This window comes from Protopterus annectens, chromosome 1.part0 (genome assembly GCF_019279795.1).
Source record: "Protopterus annectens isolate FY-2018-M chromosome 1.part0, PAN1.0, whole genome shotgun sequence".
NCBI classification, from domain to species: domain Eukaryota; kingdom Metazoa; phylum Chordata; order Ceratodontiformes; family Protopteridae; genus Protopterus; species Protopterus annectens.
In genome coordinates, this window is record NC_056725.1 from 712,304,693 (window position 1) to 712,330,298 (window position 25,606).

The following is a 25,606-nucleotide window of genomic DNA, read 5'->3' on the forward strand; positions in this document are numbered from 1 at the left end:
CGGCCTGAATTCCAAAGTCTAGGTCAGGCGTCGGTTGCTATCGCCTCTTCCCTGACATCAGTGTGCCAGGGGTATAAAAGATGCAGCCGACGCCATTTTCTTCAATCTTTCTTGCCACGTGGTGCCCGAAGCAAAAGCAGTCCGCAAGTGCCGGTCAGCCGACTCCTGAGATTTTCAAAGGCGAATTTCAGATCCGAACTCTTCATTAAAGCTAAGTACCCTGTTGGGGAAACTTTTTTCTTGCTCCAGACCGATGTCAAAAAAAGTTAACAATTGTATTTCTTGTGGGAAGCAAATACCTCATAAGGATTTTCATTCTTACTGTGTTCCTTGCCTAGGCCCTGATCACAACATTGCTAGCTGTCGGTTTTGTGCTAGATTTAACCAACGCACTATTAAGCGTCGGTACGATTTTGCTTTTCATTACTATGGCCGAAGATTCAATTATATAATGCCGTTGGAACAGCCGACGACCGGAGTTTATAAAAATATGAAGTCTTGTGGTACACCTGTGGTAGTTGGGAGTAGGGCAGACAGAACACTTTGTCATTGGACAGATTGTTGCCTATTTGACAGATGGCTTTTAAACCAGTCTATAGCAGAAGGGGCAAAGGATAGGGATGTCAGGGTGTCTAGTAAGGAATGTGAAAGCATGTTAAATGCTTTGGAGAGGTCTAGAAATATTGCAGATGCAAAGTTGTTATTATTTCTATGTTGGTTGATCAGATTGGTGAAAGAGTGGTGGTTGTGCTATGGTGATGTTCATCGTAGGCCCACTTCTTTTCTCCATATTTACCAATAATCTCCATACCACCACACAGCATGCTCCATTTATACAATACGCTGACGATTCAACTCTCATCTGTTCAGTTCCATCACTTCCCACCCTACAACTCCTCACCCAGGAATCCTTTAGCGCTGTAGAAAGTTAGAACTCAGATCCAACTTATCCTAAACCCTAATAATACCAAATTACTACTTTTCACCCCCAACATAACCATTTCCACCCCTCTATCCTTCACTATCTCCTCCAAAAACTGCACTATCATCTCTCCCTCTGAACATACCAAACTTCTAGGCATTGAAATTGATAAAAATCTACACTTAAACGTCCACATTTCACAAACTATCAAAAAAGTCCATAAAAAAATGGGAACACTATATAGGCACAGGAAATCCATCTCGAAACAAGCACGGATTACCCTAGCCCAAACTCACCTCTTGTCTACCCTAATGTATGCTGCTCCAATTCTTACCCAGCTTAGAAAACTTGACCTTGCCAGACTCAAATCATGTTATAATAAAATCGCCAAGTTTGTAAACAACTCCACCTTTAGAACCCACCATTGCCAAGCTCTAAGGGAACTGCAATGGATGAACTTCCCCAGCTACTAACCTATCACTAATTAGTCACTGCCTACAATGTGGTAACACATCCAGAAAAAAACCCTGCACTAGGCCAACTTTTCACTCACTATAATACAAATTGTCCTCTCTGATGATCTGACAAACCCCTCCTCTGCATCTCTAGTGCTAACAACACTGCAGGAAAAGCGTTGTTCTCCCACTCCATAGCTAGAACCTGGAATAATCTCCCTCCTGCTCTGATTTCTGCCCCTACCTCTTCTCACTTTAAAAACTCACTTAGAACACACTTAAAGAATAAGTGGCTATGCCCATGTATTACACAAGTCCTCAAATTATTCCACTTATATACCTCACTTCCTAATATACCTACTGTAATATATATTACAGTCTAGGTCATCCCGTAATGCTGACTGAATTTGTATACTTATTAGGTTATTAACCACGTGTAACTTTTTTCTGTATATATAGGTCTTATGTCTCCTGCTGTATACTGTATTTTAACATATTGTAACATTTTACTTACTGTGGAGCTTTTCTCCCTGGGCCTCCACTGAAAATGGACCTGTGTCCAGTCGGAAAATCCTGGTTAACAAATGTAAAATAAATAAATACATTTTTTGGTCAGCTCCAAGGACGTCGGATTTGTAACTCTCAGGTTGGAGACCTCCTCGAATTAGTCCTCTTCCTAGATATCTTCGAGGATGGGAGTAGAGAAAGTAGAACCAATGGGAGATTTCAACTCTTTGGACTTAAACCTGGAGGAATGAGCCCCTGAAATAACTTATCCAAAAGATGAAGGCAGCAAACCTTTCAGTATTTATTTGTTCTTTCTGTTTTTTTAGGTTAGAAAGAAGGAAAAATGATTACCAACAATGGTAATTAGGAATACACCAACGTGTAAAAGAAAAGAAGGGATAGAGACTAATGATAGTATTTACAGAACTGCAATAAGTACAAGGGTAAGTGATTAACAGAAACCAGATAAATTAAGTAAAAAAAAGCAGATGCTAACTTATCTGAAAAAAAGCGATGAAGCTCTAGAGCTATGGCTGACTACGTCCTTTTGTGAATAGTGGCAAACGAGACCTGAGGTATGCTAGGGGTTGGTGCATTATGGGTAAGAGAGAAGCTAGAGAGTTTTTTGGTTACCACAAGCTTTAGTAATGGGAGAGTCAGATCCAAGGTTGGGATATGAACCCAACAGTTGAGAACTGAATGAAAACTGACGACAGCAGCACAGCCTGGATGAGTCAATATCTTATAGGATAGAAAACATGTAATCCTAAGGTAAGTGAACTGACAGTCCCTCACAAACATAGTTGTCTGTCCCAAGCACATACAATTTACTTGGATTGTGAAATTTTGTAAGTCAAAAATAAAACATTGCATCAAAGAAAGTTCAAATAAGTTTTTATACAACTCCCCTAGAAATGCATACAGTTTTCTAGCTAAGTACAACCATTTTCACAGAAAAACACAAGTTTTCCTTATAAAAGTAATAACTAGTAGAAGGCTTTCCCCAACAGAGGCTTATCTGCCCAGATCTTGAAGAACACTTGCCATCCAAAAGTTTCACCAGGCCAGCTAAAGGAGCTCTCTGTTCTGCAGCTCAAGCTCTTCACAGAGTGGATGGAAGAAGCCCTTAGCTGTTGGAAGCTGTCCGGCTGCTGCAGGTTTTGGGGTAGGACTCATTAGGACTCAAACAGCTTAGGCTACTGCACAGCAATCTTTGAACATCAGCTTATTTCATGCTGTGTGTAGTAAAGTTGTCAAAAGGATTTTTTTTTTGTCATCCATGGAGTTAAACGTGACTTGGGAACGTCCAAGGAGAACTGCATGCTGATCAGTCAGTGAATGCACTCCCTTAGAATGCTCCATTACTTTCACTGGGGTGTCCTGAATAAATCTTCCAGGGCATGGATAAAAATGGATCCCCTGGGTGCTGAGGAGAGCAAAAGTTAGTGCTAAACAGCTGGTAAACACATACTGGCACATGTAACATACAAATGGACAAAAAGGTGAACTGAAACTGTGCTATAACCCTGAACCTTGGGTAATGCCCAAGGTTGGAAACATGCAAAACACACTTCCTTGAAATCTACAGTCACTAAAAGTGCTTGCAGTAAAAGGAAAATGAAATAGTAGTACAGTCAGCCTACCGAATGTCATTACCCAAAGAAACATGATCAGCCTGTATAAATCTAGGATGCATTTCCAGTCGCAAGCACCATCTGTTTTTTTGTCCCCCTGAGATTAGGAAACAATCCTGGAATAAAATCTTTCTCTTGCTTATCTAGGGGGACCTACTTTATGGTTTTCAAATACAAGAGCAGAGTTAGACTCTCTTTTACCAGCTACTGCTGATCACAATTAATAGCATTCCCAGGAAGGCAGGAGAGGCTTTGAAATCATCTTTGTAGCTTAAGGAAACAATCTTCTATACCTATTTACCTGCAGTTACAATGAACCAATTTTCTCTGAAGTAAGAAAGCACCCCTTCTTGTGTGAAAGGCAGGGATGAGGCAGAGGAAGGAAGGAAGGAAACTTTGTAAATACAGTTAGTACTTTCCATCAGCACTATATCAGGGGGGAGGGTTACCACCCCACCTTGCAGCCTTGTCCCTGCTTCTGCTAACCCAGAGGGCTGCTGGCTGGCAAGTCAGTGCAAAGGATGCAATTTCAAAGGTACCCAATATCTGAAACAGAATGTCAGCCTCCTTTCTCCTATGGCCAGGAGAGATTGAAGGGTGTCTTGTGCAATTCCAATAACTCTATGGACATTTCTGACAATGACTAAGAAGAGATAACAGCAGGATATACTAGAGTTCTCGTATGAGGAAAATGGCCTCAGGAAGTAATAACAGCAGCATCTAAAATAATGGCTTGATGGAATAATCAAAAACTGGTGCGTGTGTGTAGGCCACCTGCTGATATGGGAACTGCTCTACCTGTACATTCATTTTGCAGGGTCTTAAATTTGTCTAAGATGGCCAGACTGTCAGCCTGGCGGCAGTGTACTACCCTTTCTGCACCTGTTGTCCACCAATGTGGTGTTGCAAGACAGAAACTACGCAAGGCATTCCCATGTGCATTTTGGGACGTATGAGATAACCAGAAAAAATATCTTTACTAGTCATTCAGCACAATACTTTTCTAATTCCTCTCTACAAAGTAAACAGGATTTGACATTCTAAACACTATACAAAGTTAACACCTCAACGATAAATCTTAAAAATCAAAAAGCTTCTTCACAAAAAAGCCTGGTCTATTTGTTTATTTTTTTTTTTAATTAACAGAATCTTTTTCTTCTACAAAAAGCCACTCTGTCCATCTGCTAGTAAATCTACAGATCCCTTTCATCATCTCCACTGGAGACATCCAGATTACCTTGAGCCCAGGGGACACTCCTGGAAGAGTGGATGAATGAGAAAGGAAAGTTGTGTAAAATCTTACCATAACCATAGATGTCCTTCTCTTCCATGTTGCAGTATTCTACATGTGGGTTTACCTTTCTTCCTTTCCAGTCCATCTGGCCAGGATTCAAAAGATTTTCAGTCCCTCTAAGTGTGTCAGACATCTGACATGGCTGCAGGAACATGGGCCATAAAAGTGACATCTGCACACAACAGTCCTCAGAACAGAGAAACCCGCAGTCAGAGCCAGTCCTAGCAGGGCATAGCCCATCCAGTGTCACTCAGGAGAAAAAGTGCAACCTGACAAGAGGGGAAGTAGGGAGGGAAGGAATATTGCAACATGGAAGAGAAGGACATCTATGGTTATGGTAAGATTTTAAACAACTTTCCTATGTCCTATTCCAATGTTGCAGTATTCTACATGTGGGTGAGTACCAATGCTCACTGAGAGTTGGATGGTGGTCTGGAAGAAGTTTCCAGTACTCCGTGATGGATGGCAGTGGCAAACCTCACTGGCCCTACAGATGTGATCCAGCTTGTAATGCTTGTTGAAAGTGTGCAATGAGGACCACATAGCTGCTTCAAGGATCAAGTTGGTGTCTAATCTCTTAAAGCAGGCTCCAGACGAGGCCATAGCTCTGGTGGAGTGGGTTTTCCCATGGTACAAGTAACAGAAGAAAATGGCCCTAGAAATCCAGGTTGAAATGGTCTGTTTGGTCATTGCTTTCCCCAGGTCTCTGGGGTGGAAAGAGACAAACAGTTGGTCAGATTTCCTAATTGTCTTGGTTTTATGTAGATAAACCTTTCCTTTCTAAAAATAACCTCAGCAAACTGGAAAGTTCCTACAATAACATTGCTAGATTTGCAACAGGTAACCCTTACAGAACCCGCCACTGCATAAATATAAAGCAGCTGGGATGGCTTGAACTACAAAATGTGATTAATTTCTATCAACTAACCATCGCCCATAAAACTCTTTATAAACCTTCCTGCACTCTAGTCTATCTACCCTCATCACTCCATACATAAATCTGAAATATCTGCATTCCTCACACAAAAATCTTCTATATACTTCTAAACCTAACAACAAAGCTGGTGAATCTCTCTTCTCTAATGCTGTTGGAAAAACCTGGAATCTTTTCCCCAGCGGCCTTTCCTCTCTTCCCTCTCTATCACTCTTCAAAAATAGACTAAAACCCTACCTTAGAACACACTAGTTGTGCCCCTGTACTAAACCTGACTAGGCAACTATCTATCCAGTTAAACTTAGTTCTACCTATCCCTCACTACTCGTACACTATTACATATTTTTTTTACCTATTAATACTGATTTCCTCCCAAATTACACTGTGCCGAGTCTCCCTTTATAATTCCTACTGAAGAATATATTTGTTTTTCCTTTTATATTATGTATATACTTAACCTGCCTCCTTCTCTAGACTATTTATCTATGTCTTATAACTGCATATTGTATAGCATAAGCATTCTTGCACTAAAAGTTTTTTGTTTATCCTCACAGGAATAATATGCTTTAACCAGTAATATTTTATTTTTTTTATATATAATTAATTCTGCTAGTTAGTCTCCTTTCCTGTTATTTTTTGTGTTGAAGTACCTGAAATCTGCTTGTTTAATATGAATATTTTTATTTAGTCTTATTTTGTATATTTATTTTATTTATTATTTATTTAAATTTGTTGACCGGGAGTGTCCGACTGGACGTGGGTCCATTTTCAGAGGAGGCCCAGGGAGAAAAGCTCCACAGTAAAATAAACAGACAGTAGTTACATTGGATTACATAGCGATTAACAATTTAACATAGAAATTACTTACAACATATTTACAGATGAAGAACATAGTACATCAGTAGACAACTAGAATCTTTATCTGTGAAGTACATAACAGGCATTAACAAATGCAACAATGAGAAGTTCCTGCTGTATAATAAGTACTAGACTTATGAGCATCTGAGCTTGCTATAATCAAGGTAGTTAGTGGAGTGGAAAGAAAGGTAGTAGTTGGATGGGGTGGATGATATTAGAGTGGGAGTTGCAAGGGCATAGCCAGCATGTTTTTAGGGGCGCTTTTAATAAAGTTTTGAAGTTGGTGCATGATGGTACGGAGGTAATTGTGTGTGGGAGTGAGTTCCATAATTTGGCTATGACGCACGAGAATAGTGCTTCACCAGCAGAGTTATTGGCTTTAGTGATCTGCAAGTGATTTTTGTTGCTGGATCTTAGTGGTCTGGTGGTGCGATAAGATTGGAGTAGATTCTGGAGGGATGGGACATTTAGAGGATGGTTTACTAGTTTGTGGGTGAGTGAGAGTTGATACCACTGAAGGAGGTGAGGGAGTTCAAGCCAGCCCAGTTCAGCAAGTGAGAGAGAGTGGTGACTACGGTAGGATGCCCCTGTGGCGAATTTAGCGATTTTGTTGTAGCAGGTCTCTAAGCTTGTTTAGATCACATTGCTTTAGGTTGGTATATACTGGAGAGGCATAAAGTAGGGTGGAGATAAGGTGGGAATTTGCTATTGAAATCTTTGCTGCTTTGGTGAGAAATTGTTTATTTCTGTATAATGCTCCTAGTTTTTTGTGGACTTTTTTTATGGTCATGGATATGTGAATGTCAAATTTTAGTTTATTGTGTATTTCCACTCCTAGCAATTTGGTGTGTTCAGTTGGGTATATAGCGGTGTTGTCTTTTGCTGTGATGTTAAAGTGAGAGTTGTTTTGAGTATGTTTGGTGGGTTGGAAGATGAGTAGTTTAGTTTTGTTTGGGTCGAGTATTAATTGGGCATCGGATAACCATGTTTCAACAGAGGAAAAGGCTTCCTGTGTGACTTTTTGCAGTTTGGGTAGGGACTGGGCTGAGCAGATGATGGTCGAGTCATCTGCGTATTGGATGAGTGTGCCATGTTTGGTGGCAGAGGCTAGATTATTGGTGTAAACAGAGAAGAGTAGGGGTCCAAGGATGGATCCTTGGGGAACCCCTATAGAGACAGGTAGTTGGGGAGATATGTCATTCTGCCATACAACGGATTGTTGGCAGTCAGACAGGTAACTCTGAAACCAACTGGTGACTGATTGTGAGAAGGATAGGTTATTGAGGACAGAGATAAGTTGTTTGTGTGGGACCATGTCAAATGCTTTAGATAGGTCTAGGAAAGTAGCAGAGGAGAGATAGCCATTGTTTTTATGCTGAAGGATAGTGTTAGTAAAGGAGAGTAAGGCAGTGGTGGTGCTATGATTTGGTCGGAAACCATGCTGAGTACTGGAAAGGAGGTTGTTAGTAAGGAGGTAGTCTGAGACCTGAGAGTGTATGCATCTCTCTAGTATTTTGGAGAGTGGAGAGAGAATAGCTATGGGGCGGTAATTGGTTAGTTCTGCAGAGGGTCCGCCTTTGTAGAGGGGAATTATATGTGAGACTTTCCACAATGTGAGAACGAAACTTTCTGACAGAGATCGGTTATTGATTATTGATTACTAAGTTTTTCATTTATCTGTATTGGAGCTTATCTCCCCGGGCCTCTACTGAAAATGGACATGTATCCAGTTAGACTAACCCGGTCAACAAATGTAAAATAAAATAAAATAAATAAATAATAAAACCTAAGCTGTCTGTGGACATCTAGAGAATGAAGTACTTTCTCACCATCCCCCTGCGGATTGGGGAAAAAGGTGGGCAGGTGTATGGCCTGGTTCAGAGATAGGTCATTCACTACCTTGGGCGTAAAGGACAGGTTAGTTCTGAGAGTAACCCTGTCGAGATGGAAGACCAGAAAAGGTGGTGTAGCCATCAGAGCTTGTAGCTCTAAGACCCTCCTGGCTGAGGTCGGATCCACCAGTATAACAGTTTTCCATATGCAAAATTTTAGGGAGACTGTATTTGCTGGCTTAAAAGGAGCTAGGGTGAGTTTTCCTAGTACACAGTTAAGATCCCAGGGAGGAGGGGACAGTTTTCTTGGAGGTCTCAGGTGAAGTACCCCTTTGAGGAAGAGCTTTGCAGGAAGTCTGGATGCTAGAGGTGGATCCAGAGGGAGACAGGAAGAAATTGCAGACAAGTATGCTTTTAAAGAAGAGTAGGCCAGGCCTGTCTGCAATAGCTCACCCAGGTAACACAGGATAATAGGGATGTCGCTTTCCAGTGGGACAACTGTCTTTTGCGACACCAAATGGAAAACCTTTTTCACTTTGAGAGATAAGATTTTCTTGTGTTAGGTTTCCTGGCCTCCTGCAGGACATTGAGCATGTCCTCGTTGTACAGGTGTCTAAAGGGGATCAGAATCCTATCAACCACAAGGTGAGATGTAGGGACTGCCACTGTGAGTGTATCTGTGTTCCCTTGTGCTGGGTGAGGAGGTCCACTGAGGGGGGGTAACTTGTGATGATTGCCCTTGGGCAAATGAAGGAGAAGGGGGAACCAGTGCTGTCTTGGCCAGTAGGGAGTCACCAGCAAGATTTTTGGTGAGTCCTGCTGAATTTTCAGCAGCACCTTTTTTAATCAAGGGGAAAGAGGGGAAGGTATACAGAAATTTCCCCTTCCAGTACACTGAGAAGGCATCTGTTGCCCGTGCCTTGGGGTCAGGTGTCCTGGTGCAGAAACCAGGAAGTTGTCTGTTGATGGAGGAGGCAAACATGTCTATTTGTGGTGTACCCCCACCGGTGGACCAGATCCAGCAAAACATCTCTGTGAAGCATCCATTCATGGTTGTTTGAGATGGTCGTGCTTAATCTGCCTGGGAGTTGTGCAGGGAGGGTATGTAACCTGCCTGTAGGGTAATCCCATGTGAGGTGGCCAGTTCCTACACCTGCAGAGCTAGTCTGCATAGGAGGTAGGATTTGGTGTTGTTCGTGAATATCTTGAGAGAGCCTTGCTTTAGGTAGGGTTGGAAGGCTTGTAAAGCAAGAAGGGTTGCCCTCATCTTTCTGACATTTATGTGCTCTAGTTTGTGTGTGTCTGCCCACAAACCCTGCACTTGTCTTTGTCCTAGTGCTGCTCCCCATCCCAGATCTGAAGAGTCTGACTGCATGATTTGGGGGGGTGTGGGTGGTTGGAGAGAGAGGCCTGGGTTCTTGGCCACCTGAGCCATCCACCATAGAATTTCCTGTTTCAAGCCGGGAAAATGGGGACCCTGAATTCCAGGGGATGGGAGTGCTGAGTCCAGACTGACTGAAGATACCATTGCAGTTTCCTCATGTGCAGTCTTGCTAAGGGCAGCATGGGTATGATGACTGCCATGTAATGCAGAAGTCTTAGGAACTGCCTTGCTGTCAGTTCTGATGATTGAAGGGCACAGAGTAGGTGGCCTGTCAAGGACACCACCTTGTCTGGTGGCAGGAAAGTCTTCATCAGGTCTGTCCGGATTCTGCAATCCAGAAAAACAATGTCCTGTGCGGGCTCCAGGTGAGATTTTGGGAAATCTATTTGAAATCCTAGAGACTGCGAGAGGGACAGAAGGGCCTGAGTGTGATGGAGGGTCTTCTGATTGTCTGCCTGAATAAGCAGTCATCTAGGTAAGGGAATATTTGGATACTCCTGCAGTAAACGATGACTGGATCTAGACATTTTATGAATACCCTGGGTGCAGTGGAAAGCCCAAAGGGCAAGGCACAGAATTGAAAATGGGATAAGCCTGCCAAAAATCTCAGGTATTTCCTAAAAGTGGGCTTTATTGGTATGTGCAGATAAGCATCCTTTATGTCCAGGGTTGCCATGAAACCCTGAGGTAGGAAGAGGGGGAAGAGGGGGAAGAGGGTGAGGAGAGTGAGCATGCTGAAGGTTGGAACTTTTAGGAAAGGGTTGAGGTGCGAGACATCTAGTATAGGTCTCCAAGGCCCATCCTTTCTGAGGACCAGAAAGAGTCTAGAGTAGAATCCTCTTCCTTTTGTTTCTATAGGCACTGGTTCTATAGTGCCTTGTGTCAGCAGAGCTTGCAGAACTGGTTGCAGGAGAGGTAGCTGACTGGTGGGTGGCTGTGGAGTGCCTAACCTTACGGGGGTGATCCAGGTCATAAATTAACCATTCTGGATGATGGAAAGAATCCATTTGTCCGAGGTAATGTGGGACCATACAGGGAGACAGTGAGAGAGATGGGAAGACAGGAGTATGGATGTGGGAGGGCTGGGAAGTGAGGTTGGCAGGTACTCAGATGCTACCTTCCCTTTCTTGAGAGGGAGGTCTCTGGCTGGAGGATGGGGAAGCTCTAGCCAGAGGGGGCTGTTTTCTAGGAGGTTTCCTGGGCCTGGAGGGAGCCACAGGCTGAGAAGGTTTTCTGATGAATTGAGTTTTGGCAGGGTGGTTCCTATGGAACGTAGGTATGGGCAAAACTAGCATGTGTTTGATGTCCTGCAATTTTTTGCCTTTTTGTTGCAGAGACTTGAAGTCATCCACTTTGCCGCCAAACAGGGCAAAATGATCTAAAGGGGTATCAATAAGTTTAGCCCTGAAGTCATCAGGGAGGGGCTGAAAGCACAACCAACAGTATCTCCTTAAAGCAGAAGCTGATGCAGCTGACCTAGCTAAGGCTTCAGCTGCATCATAACTGCATCTTATGGAATGTCTATTCACCTGAGAAGTGAGGTCTAGCAGGGAAGACAGAGAAGCTTTGGCTGTACAGTCTGGGATGTCGGCCAGTTCCTTAACGGCTTTGTCCAGCAGGGCTAAGGAGTACTTGGTCATGTGAGTCTGGCAATTTGTGGCCCTGAAGGACAGGGTGGCCAAAGTGTAGACTTTCTTCCCGAGACATTCCATTGTCTTGCTGTCCTTGTCAGCTGGAAGAATGGTCATACTTGGGAGGAGTTTGGAAGCCCTATCAGTGAAATGGAGACAGTGGCTGGGTTAGCTGGAGGGCACTTAAGTAGAAATTTCTCTGTTCCAGGGGAAAGTACAGTTTTGTACCTACCATAAATGTAGATGTCCGATAGGTATGCATCTGCAGTCATCACATATGGGTTTGTCCTGCCTCAGGCAGCCCTTCGGTCGACCGGATTCCAAAGTCTGGGTCCGGCGTCTGCTGATGTCGCCCTTTCCCCGATGTCAGAGAGCCTGGGGTATAAAAGCGTCAGCCGACGCCATCTTCCTCAGTTTTTCTTGCCCCAGATGCCAGGTGCCCTCTAAGGAAGGCTAAATTTGGAGAAATGCAATAAATTCCAAACATGCACAGAAATATATATATATATATATATATATATATATATATATACATATGTATATAAAACAAATACACCATAATAGATAACCCCAGCTAGCTATGAGAGGGATAAGAACCCAAGAAATACCACAGAGGGGAAGGAGGGAGGGTAAACCTGACTGCAGATGCATACCTATCGGACATCTACATTTATGGTAGGTACAAAACTGTACTATGTCCTTCAAGGATGCATCTGCAGTCATCACATATGGGTAGAATACCATAGCCAATCTGGGGGTGGAGGATCTAAGTGAATGATGGTGTAGCTAAAATGCCCTGCAGGACTGCCATAGCAAAGCCTGCTCTGGATCTGGAATATAAAGGTAAATTGTAATGCTTGGAAAATGTATGCACGGAGCTCCATGTAGCAGCTTCTAAAATGTCCTTGGTAGCCACCCCTCTTAAGAAGGCTGTGGAGGTGGCTGCGGCTCTGGTGGAATGAGGTCTAATGTTAGCTGGCACAGTTTTTCCATGAAAGGAGTAACAAAAACGAATGCAATTCCCTATCCATTTTGAAATTGTCTGTTTGGAAATTGCTTTTCCTTGTGCACCAGCAGCATATGCTACAAACAGCTGGTCAGTTTTTCTGTAACTTTTAGTTCTGTCCAAGTAGTAGCGCAACTGCCTGTGTATGTCCAGGGTGTGCAGAAGTTTTTCCCCTTTGTTTTGTGGATTTGGAAAGAAGGTAGGCAGGTGAATAGCTTGGTTTAATGAGACCCTAGATACCACCTTTGGCATAAATGAAGGATTGGTTCTCAATGAAACTCTGTCCTGATGAAAAATAAGAAATGGCTGTACTGCCATGAGGGCCTGTAACTCAGATACTCTTCTTGCTGAGGTTATGGCCAGAAGGAAGGCAGTCTTCCAAGACAGGAACTGTGGTTCTGCAGATGCTGCTGGTTCAAAGGGAGGCAGTGTTAGTTTTTCCAACACGAAGTTAAGGTCCCAAGTAGGCACTGGTGGTTTCCTTGGAGGATTGATGTTTTTAATTCCTCTTAGAAACTGCCATAGGAGAGGATGAGAGAAGACAGGTGGATCAGTATTGTACTCTGCTGAAATTGCTGAAGCATGAATTTTAATGGAAGAGTAAGACAGGCCATTGTGAAGCATTTCTGCCAAGTATTCCAGAATATGCGCCATGTTCATCACTGTCGCATCTAGGCCCTTTGTGGTGTCCCAAGTGCGAAATCTTTTCCATTTTGCTGAATATGCCTTCCTTGTGGAAGGCCGGCAAGCTTCCATGATGATATCCCTCACTCTCTTGGATAGCTTATCCTGTGGAGGAATCAAGGTATTTTCCAGGCTGTTAGTTGCAAGGTTTTCAGGTTGGAATGCAGAGTTTTGTAATTGTGTTGTGTCAGGAGAAGTGGCCAATGTGGAAGAGGCCATGGTTTCGTGCGTGACATGCTCTTTAACAGTGGGTACCAGTGCTGTCTTGGCCAGTCTGGAGCTATCAGAATCACTTTTGGCTGCTCTGTCCTGATCTTCAGTAAGACCTTGGTCATTAATGGAAGAGGTGGAAAAGCATACACTGTTAGAGTTCTCCAGCTGAAAGAAAGGGCGTCCACTTTCCATGCTTGTGGGTGGTATGTCCTTGAGCAGAATTTCTTCAGCTGATGATTGTGGGGGAAGGCAAAGAGATCTATGTCCGGCCTCCTCCATAATTGTGTTACCTGAATGAAGATGTCGGGGTGCAGCATCCATTCGTGTGCATCCATGATGTTTCTGCTTAAGCTGTCCGCCAGTATATTGTCCTTTCCTGGCACAAACTGGGATTGTAGCTCTATATTGATTTTCAAGGAAAGTTCCCATAGATTCATTGCCAGTCTGCAAAGAGGGTAGGAATGGGTGCCCCCTTGCTTGTTTATGTACCACATAACTGTGGTGTTGTCTGTCCTTATTAGCAGGTGGCCTTGATGCAGAAAGAGTTTTAAGGCCTCGATTGCATGTATCACTGCCAGCATTTCCTTTTGGCTTATGTGCATGCATAGCTCTTTTTGTGACCATAGTCCTTGAATGCATCTGCCCTCCATGTGCGCTCCCCATCCGTGGTCTGAAGCGTCCGTTGTAATGGTTTGGCTGGCTATTGGTTTGCTGAAGGGCAGACCCCTGTTTGACTGGCTTGCTTGAGTCCACCACAGAAATTCCTTTTGAAGGCATGGAATGAGTGGTATCAAAGCTTCCAAGCTGTGACTGTGCTGAGCCCATAAACTCCTTGGGTACCATTGTAGTTTCCTCATATGCAGCCTTGCTTGTGGAATCAGGAGAATGCAAGAAGCCATGTAACCCAGGGCCTGCAGGATTTTCCTTGCAGTCAGCTGAGTTTGTCTTGATAGATTTTTGAAGTAATCCGGCAGTTGACTTTGTTTTTCTTCTGTGAGGAAAGCCATTTGGGTGGAAACTAGCCCCAAAGAATTCCTCTGCAAACTCCGCCCGACGTCTAAGAGTGCGTCGGTTGAAGGAAGCACAGGCTGAACAGGCCGAGACGTCGTGGTCTGGGCCTAGACAGGGGAGGCAGTAAGAGTGGAAATCCTTATGAGGTATTTGTTTTCCACAAGTTAAGCAATTATTAATTTTATCTGACATCGGCTGAGGCAAGAAAGAGTCCCCAACGGGGTACTTAGCTTTTGAAGTCTTCGGTAGCTGAATTACAGGAGCTGGCCGACCGGCACTTGAGAACTGCTTCTGCTTCGGGCACCACGAGGCAAAAAAGACTGGGGAAGATGGCGTCGGCTGACGCTTTTATACCCCAGGCGCTCTGACGTCGGGGAAAGGGCGACATCAGCCGACGCCGGACCCAGACTTTGGAATCCGGCCGACCGAAGGGCTGCCTGAGGCAGGACAACCCATATGTGATGACTGCAGATGCATCCTTGAAGGACATCTTGTACAGTCTTGTCAACCCTGCATGGGGCTGGAGGTTGGGAGTCAAGGTTGATGGATGCAAAGGAAAAGGCATCCAGGAAGGTTGGCAGAATAGGAGGAACAGCGGAAGGACTGGGTGAATCCATCTGTATAAGGTCATAAAACCTCTTCTGCACTTGAGTCATGTCAGTGGATTACCACTTAAAGTGGTCTTTCATTTTGCAGACAGTTTCCCCAAATTTTAAATCCTCCACTGGGGAGTCAGGCTCAATGGAGCCTTCCTCTGGTGATCCATATCCAGGGGGAGGAGATTTGTGAGGAGTAGGAGAGGAAATCTTCTGAGGAGTCATACAGTTCTTCTACTTCTTCCCTCCTTTCAGTAACTGAAGTTTGAGGTCTAGGACTTAGGAAGGGAGGAACAATGCTAGGGCTCCCTGTAGTAGTAGTACGTAGGGCCATAAAGGCATTGAATAGGCTTTGGCTGAAAGCTTGCTAATTGGACATCCTTTCAGATGGAGGAGACAGAGGTTTTGTCTTTTGCTTTTTCTTAAGAGGCCTAGCTGGTTGTCCAACTAGAAGAAGGCCTAGAGTCAGACATAGGGATGGTATCTGGAAAATCCGATGGGCCCACAGAGTGCACTGGACCCCCCCCCCCCCAGAGTCTAAGGCAGACACCGGTAAAACATCTACGGACATGCCGTCCACTTGTGATTGTGCGGCCTCCTCATAGGTACCTGCTTTATCCTGAATGGTAGAAACATAGTCCTCAGCCAGGCTGATGTCGGCCACAAGCCAAGGTACGGGCAGTGTAGGCGCAGCAGAAGAACTAGGCTGCATGGTCTTGGCCCTCTTCTTAGATGGTTCTGACAGGGCATCGGACATGGCTTCCATCCCTAACACAATTTATTTTAACCGCTGGTTCTCTAGATAAAGGTTTAGAGCATGCAAACGGTGACATAAGGTCTTGGGTGCGAATGCCTGACAAATAGGTCAGTTCTCATGGTTGAGTTCCTTACCCTAACAAAAAAGGCACTGGTCGTGGGTGTCTTTGTGGGGAATCTGCCAACCACACTTACACTTGCCCTTTCCGGATGACATGAACAGACTACATATAAAAATCAGACAGACTGAAAGGATCCCCAGCGGGGTTCTTACCTGAATTTTTTTAATTCAACACCCGCAAGTAGCAGAAGCACCTAGCATACAACTGGCGGCTGAAAAGTTCTGAGGGCTAGTGTGTGCAGATGTCACTTTTATGTACCACGTTCCTGCAGCCATGTCAGATGTCTGACACACCTAGAGGGATTTAAAACATTTAGAATCCTGGACAGACAAACTAGAAAGGAAGAAGGGTAAACTCACAAATAGAATACTGCAACACTGGAAAAGAAGGACATCAGAATGACTCTTAACTGTCCCTGAACTGAGGAACTAGCCAGGTCAACTTCACTGGCACCATCTTTCTTGGTGATCCTGTTTTTTCCCTTACTGTGCTCCTAATTGAGACAGCAGTCTAAACAAGAACAGTCAAAATACCTGGAATGTGCTTCTGCGCATGTACTAAACTATGATATATTGTGTTAATGTGGTGGATTCTTCTCCCATGCTGCCTGTGCAAAACCAAGTCTCTGCAAAAGACCAAGTTGCCTCCTCCTTGCAAGGATGTGTGTGGATAATGTTGACCCGTAACTGTTCTTATTTCCAGCTAGCTTTTCCAACATCCAGGCTTCTTCTCAAACCCGAGTCATCTGGGCCACATTCAAGACTTTATCCTTGTAACCCACACAGCCAGCACAAATTTGGTTTATTTTACAAATCAATACACAGATACCAAAGGAGATGAATAATGGGTTAGTGCAGAAATGTGTTTTACAGCTCCTATATGAATCATCTCTGTACAAATGATGTTGTTAGGAACTTTTACTACTGATGCAGCAATTATGAATGAATTTTTAATGGAAACTTTGCTTGCTGTCTAATATTTAATGTTTCATTTTTTTCCACAAGCATGACAAAAGAGAAAGTGGCAAGCAGAAAGTCCTTATGTCATTAAATGATTTATCTTAAAAAGCTCAACTGTTTAATCAAGTGGTTGATAATTCATTTCACAGTGAGCAATATAAATGAAGCATATGATGTAAACTTCTTCAAATGCCAGAGGAGAAAAGGCATCAGAGTTATAGAAAAAAATGAATTTCAATGAGGTCAAAATGTCTTAAAATAATTATTTTGTGCAGTACAGGAATTCTATTCTTTTCAACAGCGTATCTCACAGCACCATAAAAAGTTGGTGAACAAATCGGTCATATGGAGTTTCAAGAGTAGCCCCCCTCTCCATTAAAGGGGGTTTTAGAAGAAGTTGGATGTGACATACAGGCATGGTTGAATATAATAAAAGATACCCAAAGAAGCCACACCCAAAATGTTGCAGAGAGAGTATGGAAATGCCTCTTGTTGCTGAAACCAAATGTGGCAATTCAAATCTAAAGATAAAGGGAAGCATGGCACATTACCAGATGTAGAGGAAGGGGTTTTACAACTGCTGTCTGTGGCTAACAAGTCCTGCAGTCATGGAGAATGGACTGGATCATGTGCAATCATTTAAGTGCCTTAAGGAAATTCAAAAGTCCAAGAATTTCTCACACACACACACACCAGAATAATAGGGCACCAATTTCCCATAATTAAAAAAACACACACACACACCAGAATAGAGCAGAGATTTCCCATAATTTAACAAAAAAAAAAAAAAAAACAGAACATATTAATATTTCTACCACAACTGCCCAATGGTTTAAACAAAATATATTAGCGTTTTCATCAGAAGTGCAAAGTGTCTGCACTAAAGTATACTGACAACCACTACAAAGCACTTACTTAAAATTTTACCAACAGAACACTCCCTTTTACTAGAGAAAGACCATCTTTAAAAACTGCCTTGCATAATTCACATAAATTTAGTAAAAATTATGTCTTCTCCACCTCTTTACAAATTAAAATGTTTCCAGGAAAATCCAGTATGTTTACCACCTACCTCATCTTCACAGTACTTTCTGACTACTTCCAGTGCACTTTCTGTAATGATAGGGGCCTCCAACACCAGTCTTGAAAACAACCTGAAAAATATTCAATTAAAAGCAGGTGTTAGCAATCCACTTCTATTTTTACCAATAGTTACCTAACTGAATTGCCTACTAATTTCTGTAAGTTGCAAACTAATGCTCAACAATGGAAAAAGTAATGCTGAAGAAAGTTAAAAGGAGGACAACTCAATGCTGCAAATGGAAAATATCACAAGTGCAGTACCACAAAATAGATGGGAAGCAAATATCCTGAATGGAAAACATCAAATGAGTGCTAAAACTATGGCACTAGCAAAGAAACATCAAAAGGTTTAGAACTGGCTCCGAAAAATATGAATGACCAACAGACAAGAACTGGAACAGTACCTGCAAAAAGTGCAGTTGTGAAAAATCTTACCATATCAGTCCAAAAGAAGGAGCCAGCACAATGTGGTTGAGAAACTTACCATTACAATAGATTACCTTCTCTTCACGCTTGCAATATTTCTTTACAAAAGGGAGAGTACAAAAGCTCAAGAGGAAACTTAGGAGGAGGAAGGCACAGAGGAGCCCTCTAAAAATCCCTGCAGTATACCTCTAACAAAGCCAGCTCTCGCTCTGGATAAAACATCTAATTTGTAATGTTTAGTGAAGGTATGTACTCAAGTCCAAGTAGCAGCCTCAAGGATGGAAGTGGTAGCAAATCCTTTGAAAAAAGTACCAGACGAAGTAATAGCTTTAGTAGAATGAGCCTTTACAGAGGCAGAAAGGATATTCCCATGAAAGGGAAAATAAAAAGAAATGGCCTTGGAGATCCAGGAGGAAATGATTTGCTTAGAAACAGGCAAACTTAAGAGATCATGGAATGAAAAACAAAGTTGCTCAGATTTGCAACTGGTCTTTGTCTTATCCAAATAATATCTGGGCTGTCTATGCAAATCCAAAGTGTGACGAACCTTCTCACTAGCAGACTGCAGAGAAGGAAAAAAAAGGAGGATAAATTAACAGACTGATTAAGAGACAATTCATTAACCACACTGGGCATAAAAGGAGGATTAGTACAAACAGATACCCCATCCCTGTGAAAAACTAAGAAAGGAGGAACAGCCATAACAGCCTGGAGTTCAGAGACTCATAGCTTAAGTAAGGGAAAAAAAGAACAGTTTTTCAAGTACTATGCTGCAAGGAAGCTGAAGCAGCAGGCTGAAAAGGAGTACAAGTCAATTTTTGTCAAGAATGAAATTGAGGTCCCAGGAAGGTGGAATAAGTTCCTAGGAGGCCTGGTATGAAGGATGTCGCTAAGAAATTGTTTGACCTCAAACCTAGAGGCAAGAGGAGAAGTTGATAGCAGACAAGCAGAAATAGCTGAAAGGTGAGCTTTAACAGTAGAATATGATAACCCAGCATGAAGCAATTCACACAAATAAACAGAACCAGAGGGATCCCAGAGAAGATGGATCCTGGTTATGACAAAGGCACTACACACAAAATCTCTTCCATTTGGACAAGTATGACTTCCTTGTAGTGTGTTTCCTGGCCTCCTGCAGAATCCTAAACACATCCTCAGAAAAAAAAGGTGACTAAAAGGGATTAAAACCCTATCACCCACAGTGTTAGCTGAAGAGTGGACAAGTGGGGATGGATCAGGGACCCCTTGTCTAGTGTAAGAAGGTCCACCCTGTGGGATAACTTGTGATGATTACCCCTGGCTAAATGAAGAGGAAGGGGGAACCAGTAATGTCTGGGTCAAAACGGAGACACTAGCAAGACGTTGCTTTATCTTGAGCAGGATCTTCACAATTAGAAGAAGAGGAGGAAACTGTAGAGAAACATCTCCTTCCAGGAAAAAGACACATTATCCACCTTCCAAGCCACAGGACTTAGGACTCTGGTGCAGAAAAAGAGGAAGCAGTCTGTTCAAAGGGGAGACAAAAAGATCCACCTGCAGAGTACCTTACCAATGGACAAAGTCCAGAAATACAACTCTGTGAAGCATCCATTCATAAGCCTGTGTACTGGACCTACTCAGAGAGTCTGCCACTATATTTTGCTCTGAAGGAATGTATACAACCTGAAGAGTTGCTCAATATTGGACAGCTCAATCAATCAATACCAACCATCACTACCCTAACTTCCAGCAATCACTTCAAAACTGCGCTTAAACCGCACCTAAACATTCACTGGCTCTGTCCTTGCCTAAACCCAGACTAAATACCTCCATCCCTCTGCTCTCTTTGCTCTCACCCCCCACTTCGGTATAACTTACTTAATTACTACATACTAGTTCTCTGCTTAGTTAGTATACATCAGCCTATTACTACTGTATACTGTGAGCTTTTAACCTATTAGTACTGTGTAACGTTAAGCTGCTTTATTGCTTAAATTTATGGCAGTTTATATTGTTTAAATTTATTGCTCTTGACTATAACTATAACTGTACCAAATGTTTTCTCCAATACTGAGTGCCATCATCCTTATTACTGACTGCATATTACTTATACAAAAATCTGTGGAGCTTTTCCCCACAGGCCTCTGCTGAAAAAGGACCCGTGTCCAGATGGAATTTCCTGGTAAACAAATGTAAGCAAGTAAGTAAATAAATAAATAATCATCAGGCAGGAGCTGGAGATAATGCCAAGAGTAACATCTCAAAACAGAACTAAAGGTAGCAACCCTAGAGGAAGCACCACCTGCATCATAATGACATTTAATAAAGTGGCGAGCCACTTGAGAGGTAAAACCCAACAGAGAAAGGGCCAAGACCTTCCATTCTGAATCAGAGAGGTCAGGAAATGCCTAAGATGCTTGAGACAGAAGGACTGGAACACACCTGGTCATACAAGTCTAGTAATTAGTAGCCCGAAATGCCAGGGTGGTAGCAGTGCAAACCTTTTAGCCTAAATGCTCCACAGACCTACTGTCCTTCTCTGAAGGAAATAGTTTGGCAGAAGGTAAAAGTTTAGAATGTTTGACAGAAGAGAGACACACTACAGAAGGATCAACAGAACTTAGAATTTTCAGGCTCCTTGTAAGGTATCTAAGAAGGGCAACCAAGACAGGAGATGCAGCAGAGAGCTTATGAGACTCCATTTGGAGGTGGTCATAATACCTCTTCTGAATATCAGAAACCTGAAAACAGTCCCATCGGAAATATTCCATCATACAAGAAATAGTGTCCCCAAAGGAAAGTTCCTCCAAGTTGAAGTCTGGACTAACAGAATTCTCCTCCTCCTCCTCTTCATCTTCATAATCTAAAGGAAAATGGATTTGAGATGAGTAAGCCAAAGACTCCTCCCAGAATTCAAATACTCTTCAAATGATTCTTGCTCTCTGGGTCTCTTAAGGGGTGTAGATCATGAAGGAGGAGCAGGCACAAAAACTCAGGAATTAAACAACCTTTACGTAAAATCCTGCCATTCACACTGGGGATCTTTAACAGCAAGGGAACATCCAACCAAAAAACTACAGACAGTTCAGACCCTTACCTACACTCAGCCAATGTAGTGGGAATCTCCTTCCGAACAAAGATTTACAGTATCCCTCCTTGATCTCTCAGAAATAATCAGACAAAATTCCTCCTCAACAACCAGAGCAGATGTCAACAGAGCCTTCCAGGGTATGCGAGAAATTGGATCCATGCTAGCCTCTGACGGGGTTGCAGTAGAGAAACTAATGCAACAACCAGGCAATCCTCTGGGCTTTCACCAGCCTCAAGAGAGACTTTTGGGGGAGGCGGGACAGAAGCTGAGTCAGGCCAAAGTTTACTGGCCTTTCTCTTGTCAGGCAGAGGAACTTAGTGCTGGGAAGATTCTGCCATAGCACCTAGCACCTTGCACCAACATTTTAAGACAGTGGTTCTCCAGGTAAATTGATAAGGAACACAGATGACTAAGCCAGACAGAACACTGCATATGGTCGTGAGAAGCACACAAAAAAAAAAAAAAAAACACTGCCCGTGATGATTTTTAAGGGGAAATCTGCCTCCCACACTGACATTTTCCCTTTCTGGATAACATGCAAAGTCACACATACACAATAAATAAAATAAAAAATAAAACTAAAAATAGATAAAGAAGAAACCCCAAAGGGGCGCTTATCTGAAACATGGCTCAGTAATCAGCACAGAAGATAGAGCATTCAGACTGATGATCAATGATGGTGTTTGGATTGGTGGCAAAGAATTCTGAGGTATGTACATCCATACATCACATTTATGCCTTATACCTTAAGTAGGGAGCATGTATGCGTCTGACATACGACACCAATAAAATCTAAGGCTTTGGTGTACTGGCCGGACATTGGGGCTACCCTTAGAAGGGGCTCTCTTTTGTAAAGAATACTGCAACAGCTATATAGAAGGACATCACATTTTACATTAAAAAGAATAATTTCAAAGAATTAAGTTTTGCATCTTCAAATTAACTATACTTAACACTTCAACACAAGAGCTTTACTAGATAAACTGACTACAAGATAAACATGTATACAGATACAATAAAAGAATAAACAAATAGAAAACATTAAATGTGGCTGTGACTATGTGAGGTATTGCAAGCTATGCCAGGGGAAGTAGGGTGTGTAACATATGCCAGCATAGCTAGGTGGAGTTTTGTAAAGAATTATATGTCATTTGTATATCAAACTGATTTGTACAGATGCTTGTGTTGAAAAATGTATTTGTAAAGCTGCTTGTGTTAAAAATGCATCAACAGTGTGTCCTGACGGACAGAAAATAAATATACATGCATATCACACACTGTACTACTGCAACTGTGGAAATGAATACACTAACAGAGGATAACGGAAGAGAAGAGGTTAAGTTGAGCTCCAGCGAACTTTGAAAAATAGTATGAAATTAAATTACTTAATTTAGGCCATAAAGACTGTATCTTACAGTTCTGATTGCAGCCAGAGATAAAATGTGAAGTGAAACAATTTCTAAAAAGCCTTCTGTATTGTAAATACACAACGAACAAAAGGCCAACAGATTCCAAAAATACTTTAATAAAACAAACAAAAAATCTTTCACTTTCAAACTCAGTCTCCTCTTATAACCTCTATTTATAAACATTTGGACTGCTTTCTTAATTCTTGTTCACACTCATTTTTGTCACTGCACAATCTTTCAAGCCTTAAAAACTTTCCATATGGAACAGATTCCATGGTGTGGTGGTGGTGGCAACTACTACCATGTATCAAAATGATCAAATGTCCTATGTATTCTTGTTTTAACCCTACCATCATTCGTTCCCTCTATTGTTATATCTAAGTAGTTGACCTTAGCACCTAACTGTAGGCCATCAAAGCCTATATTAAATCTATTCCCGTGAAGGCTTTAGCAGAGGGTTGGCAAAAAATAAAGCCCGTCACCTTATCTTGACCCCCTCACAAATAAAAATCAAATCATCTACGTATCTAAAATACTTCATTGTTTATACACGGAGGTTATAAGAGGAGACTATGTTTGAAAGATTTTTTTGTTTTATTAAAGTATTTTTGGAATCTGTTAGTCTTTTGTTCGTTGTGCATTTGGATTTTTCATTAACAGCAGTTTGTGGAACCTTACGTATTATCTTTAGCAGTAAACTAGTTACTATTCTAAATAGTTTTTTGATTTCCAGAAATTGAAACAGATCTTAGAAAAGCTGTATGTGTATGTATTATTGACACATGTGCAAGATTCTGGGTTAATTGTTAGGGAAGGGGGTAGTATGCACACTGGAAGTCAAATGACCAGTAGCATGTGATGTCATTCTGTAATCCAGGGCAAAAATTATGTTTTAATACTGGAAGAGACTGAAGTCTCAGGGTACTCGGTTTTTGGAACCTGACAAAGAAGGACCCCTCACCTACTTCATATTGCCTTGTTCTAGTAAGTGAATTAGGAAAAAACAATTCTTTAGATCAGTTAGGAAAATATAGTGAGATTAGTTAAGTACAGTTTTTCTGTACAACTGTGAATCTATCCTTCTGTATTATTTTAATATTTACTATGACGAAACTCTGGTGTTTATTGTAAACAGTTATTTAGTATTTTCATGTTATTTTATTATTTATTATTAAATATATTTAAACTTTCTATTGTGGCTGGTCTTTTACAGAATATTTTAACCTTTGAGAGTACTCGTACCTATTTGGTGACTCTGTGGCCATTCCTGAAAGCCTTACTGCATTAGTCAAAACACTACCATTTGAACTAATATTAATTTAACTCAGTATAATTGGGCACCATTGCAAGAGCTTTAGAGTTTCTGGCTTTCGACTGTCTGGTGGCAGTAACTACCTTATAGTCTGGACAGAAGGGGGCACAGCTAGTAAATCTGTGCCAGCGCTTCCCAGGTCTTTGTGTGCAAGCACGAGTGCGTGTGTGTGTGTGCGTGTGTGAAATCAAATCTCAAAGTGTGTGTGTCAGCTGCTTGGTGTAAGGACAAGAAGCACTAATTTCAAAGTAAATATGCTGGAGGACTTGGCTTGGACACTCTGCTGAGGACTCATCTCTATAGCTGTGCCAGTGGCAGTTTTATTGGGGATCTGGAGGGAGACGGAGAGACAGAAATCCAGACCCCAGACTGAGTGTGCTCCCCGTGTACTCTTAAGGGAAACTGTGCTTGATGCAGAGAGCTGCATCTGGAAATACTGTGTGTATCTATTTTTGTTCCAAGTAAATGTCCCTCTCCAATGTCAGCGGTGAGGATTCAGGCTCCTTGATTACTGGCCCAAAGAGGGACATCACACTGAACATGCAATATAAATACACAATAACAACTACTCTGTAAAAACGGAAGCTAATCAAATGTAAGCTCAACCAAATATTGTTTTAAAAAGCATCTGAAACCATACATAGTCAAGTTGCAGAAGTAGGGATCCTGGTAAGCAAATGCCCAAAACTCAGATGACTGAAGATGCACCCAAGTGCTAGCAGCACCTGGCAAACAGCATACAGATCAGGCTGGCAGACACCATCTCAACAGGCACTGTAGGCAGAGGGAACTCAAGCCATGCATGACCACGAATAACAAATACTTTATAGATGGATATTACAGATACACTGCTTGACAAGCAGAAAGTGCAGTTCCTGCATTAAAAGATTAATATAGTACCTTGAGACCTGTGCAAAGTAACTGAGCAGCAGAATTCTGAACCAGCTTTAAGTGATAAAGTCTGTATCTCAAAGCACCCACTAGAGGACATTGTAGAAAGTCATCCATGCAAGAAGCTAAGTAGGTACCCACTGCAGAAAGCACAGCAACCACAAACACAGCAAACCAGTGATTCAAGAAAAAACTACCCACTGCAGAAAGGTCTGAAGATGGTACAGGATGCTTGAGAAGGCAGATGTCCCTATGACAGAAACAGATTTGATAAAAGCAGATAACTTATCCATCAACATCAGCTGCCATAATCAATGATCACTCCCTAAACCTCACACCTTGGACATGAACTGTAACCTGTCACCACTACAGATATTACAAGACTAGGCTGACCTTGTGAAGTCCCTTAAAATAGCAAGTACAGCTACAGCCACCATCCTGAAGGATTTGTGCATCAGACCATTACTGACCATCCACAGACAGATGCATTCCTAGTCTTTAGCTGGCCAAATGACTACAGACAATAGAATACTGATGAAATGAGAGTTAGAGATGCATGTCAACAGCACAGAAGTGGCACCTGCAACCATCTCATCTGGAGAAAAAAAACTTCTTCC

General features: G+C 42.2%; 1 protein-coding gene across 2 annotated transcripts in view; it reads right to left on the reverse strand.

The window, feature by feature from the left end:
• Positions 1-25,606, reverse strand: part of SYMPK (symplekin scaffold protein) — a 2,606,756-nt gene that overhangs the window by 1,393,621 nt on the left and 1,187,529 nt on the right. For both annotated transcript variants that reach the window (XM_044062505.1, XM_044062497.1), the window contains exon 15: positions 17,871-17,952. In XM_044062505.1, coding sequence (XP_043918440.1) covers positions 17,871-17,952 — 82 coding nt within the window. The remainder of the gene's footprint in view (positions 1-17,870; positions 17,953-25,606) is intronic.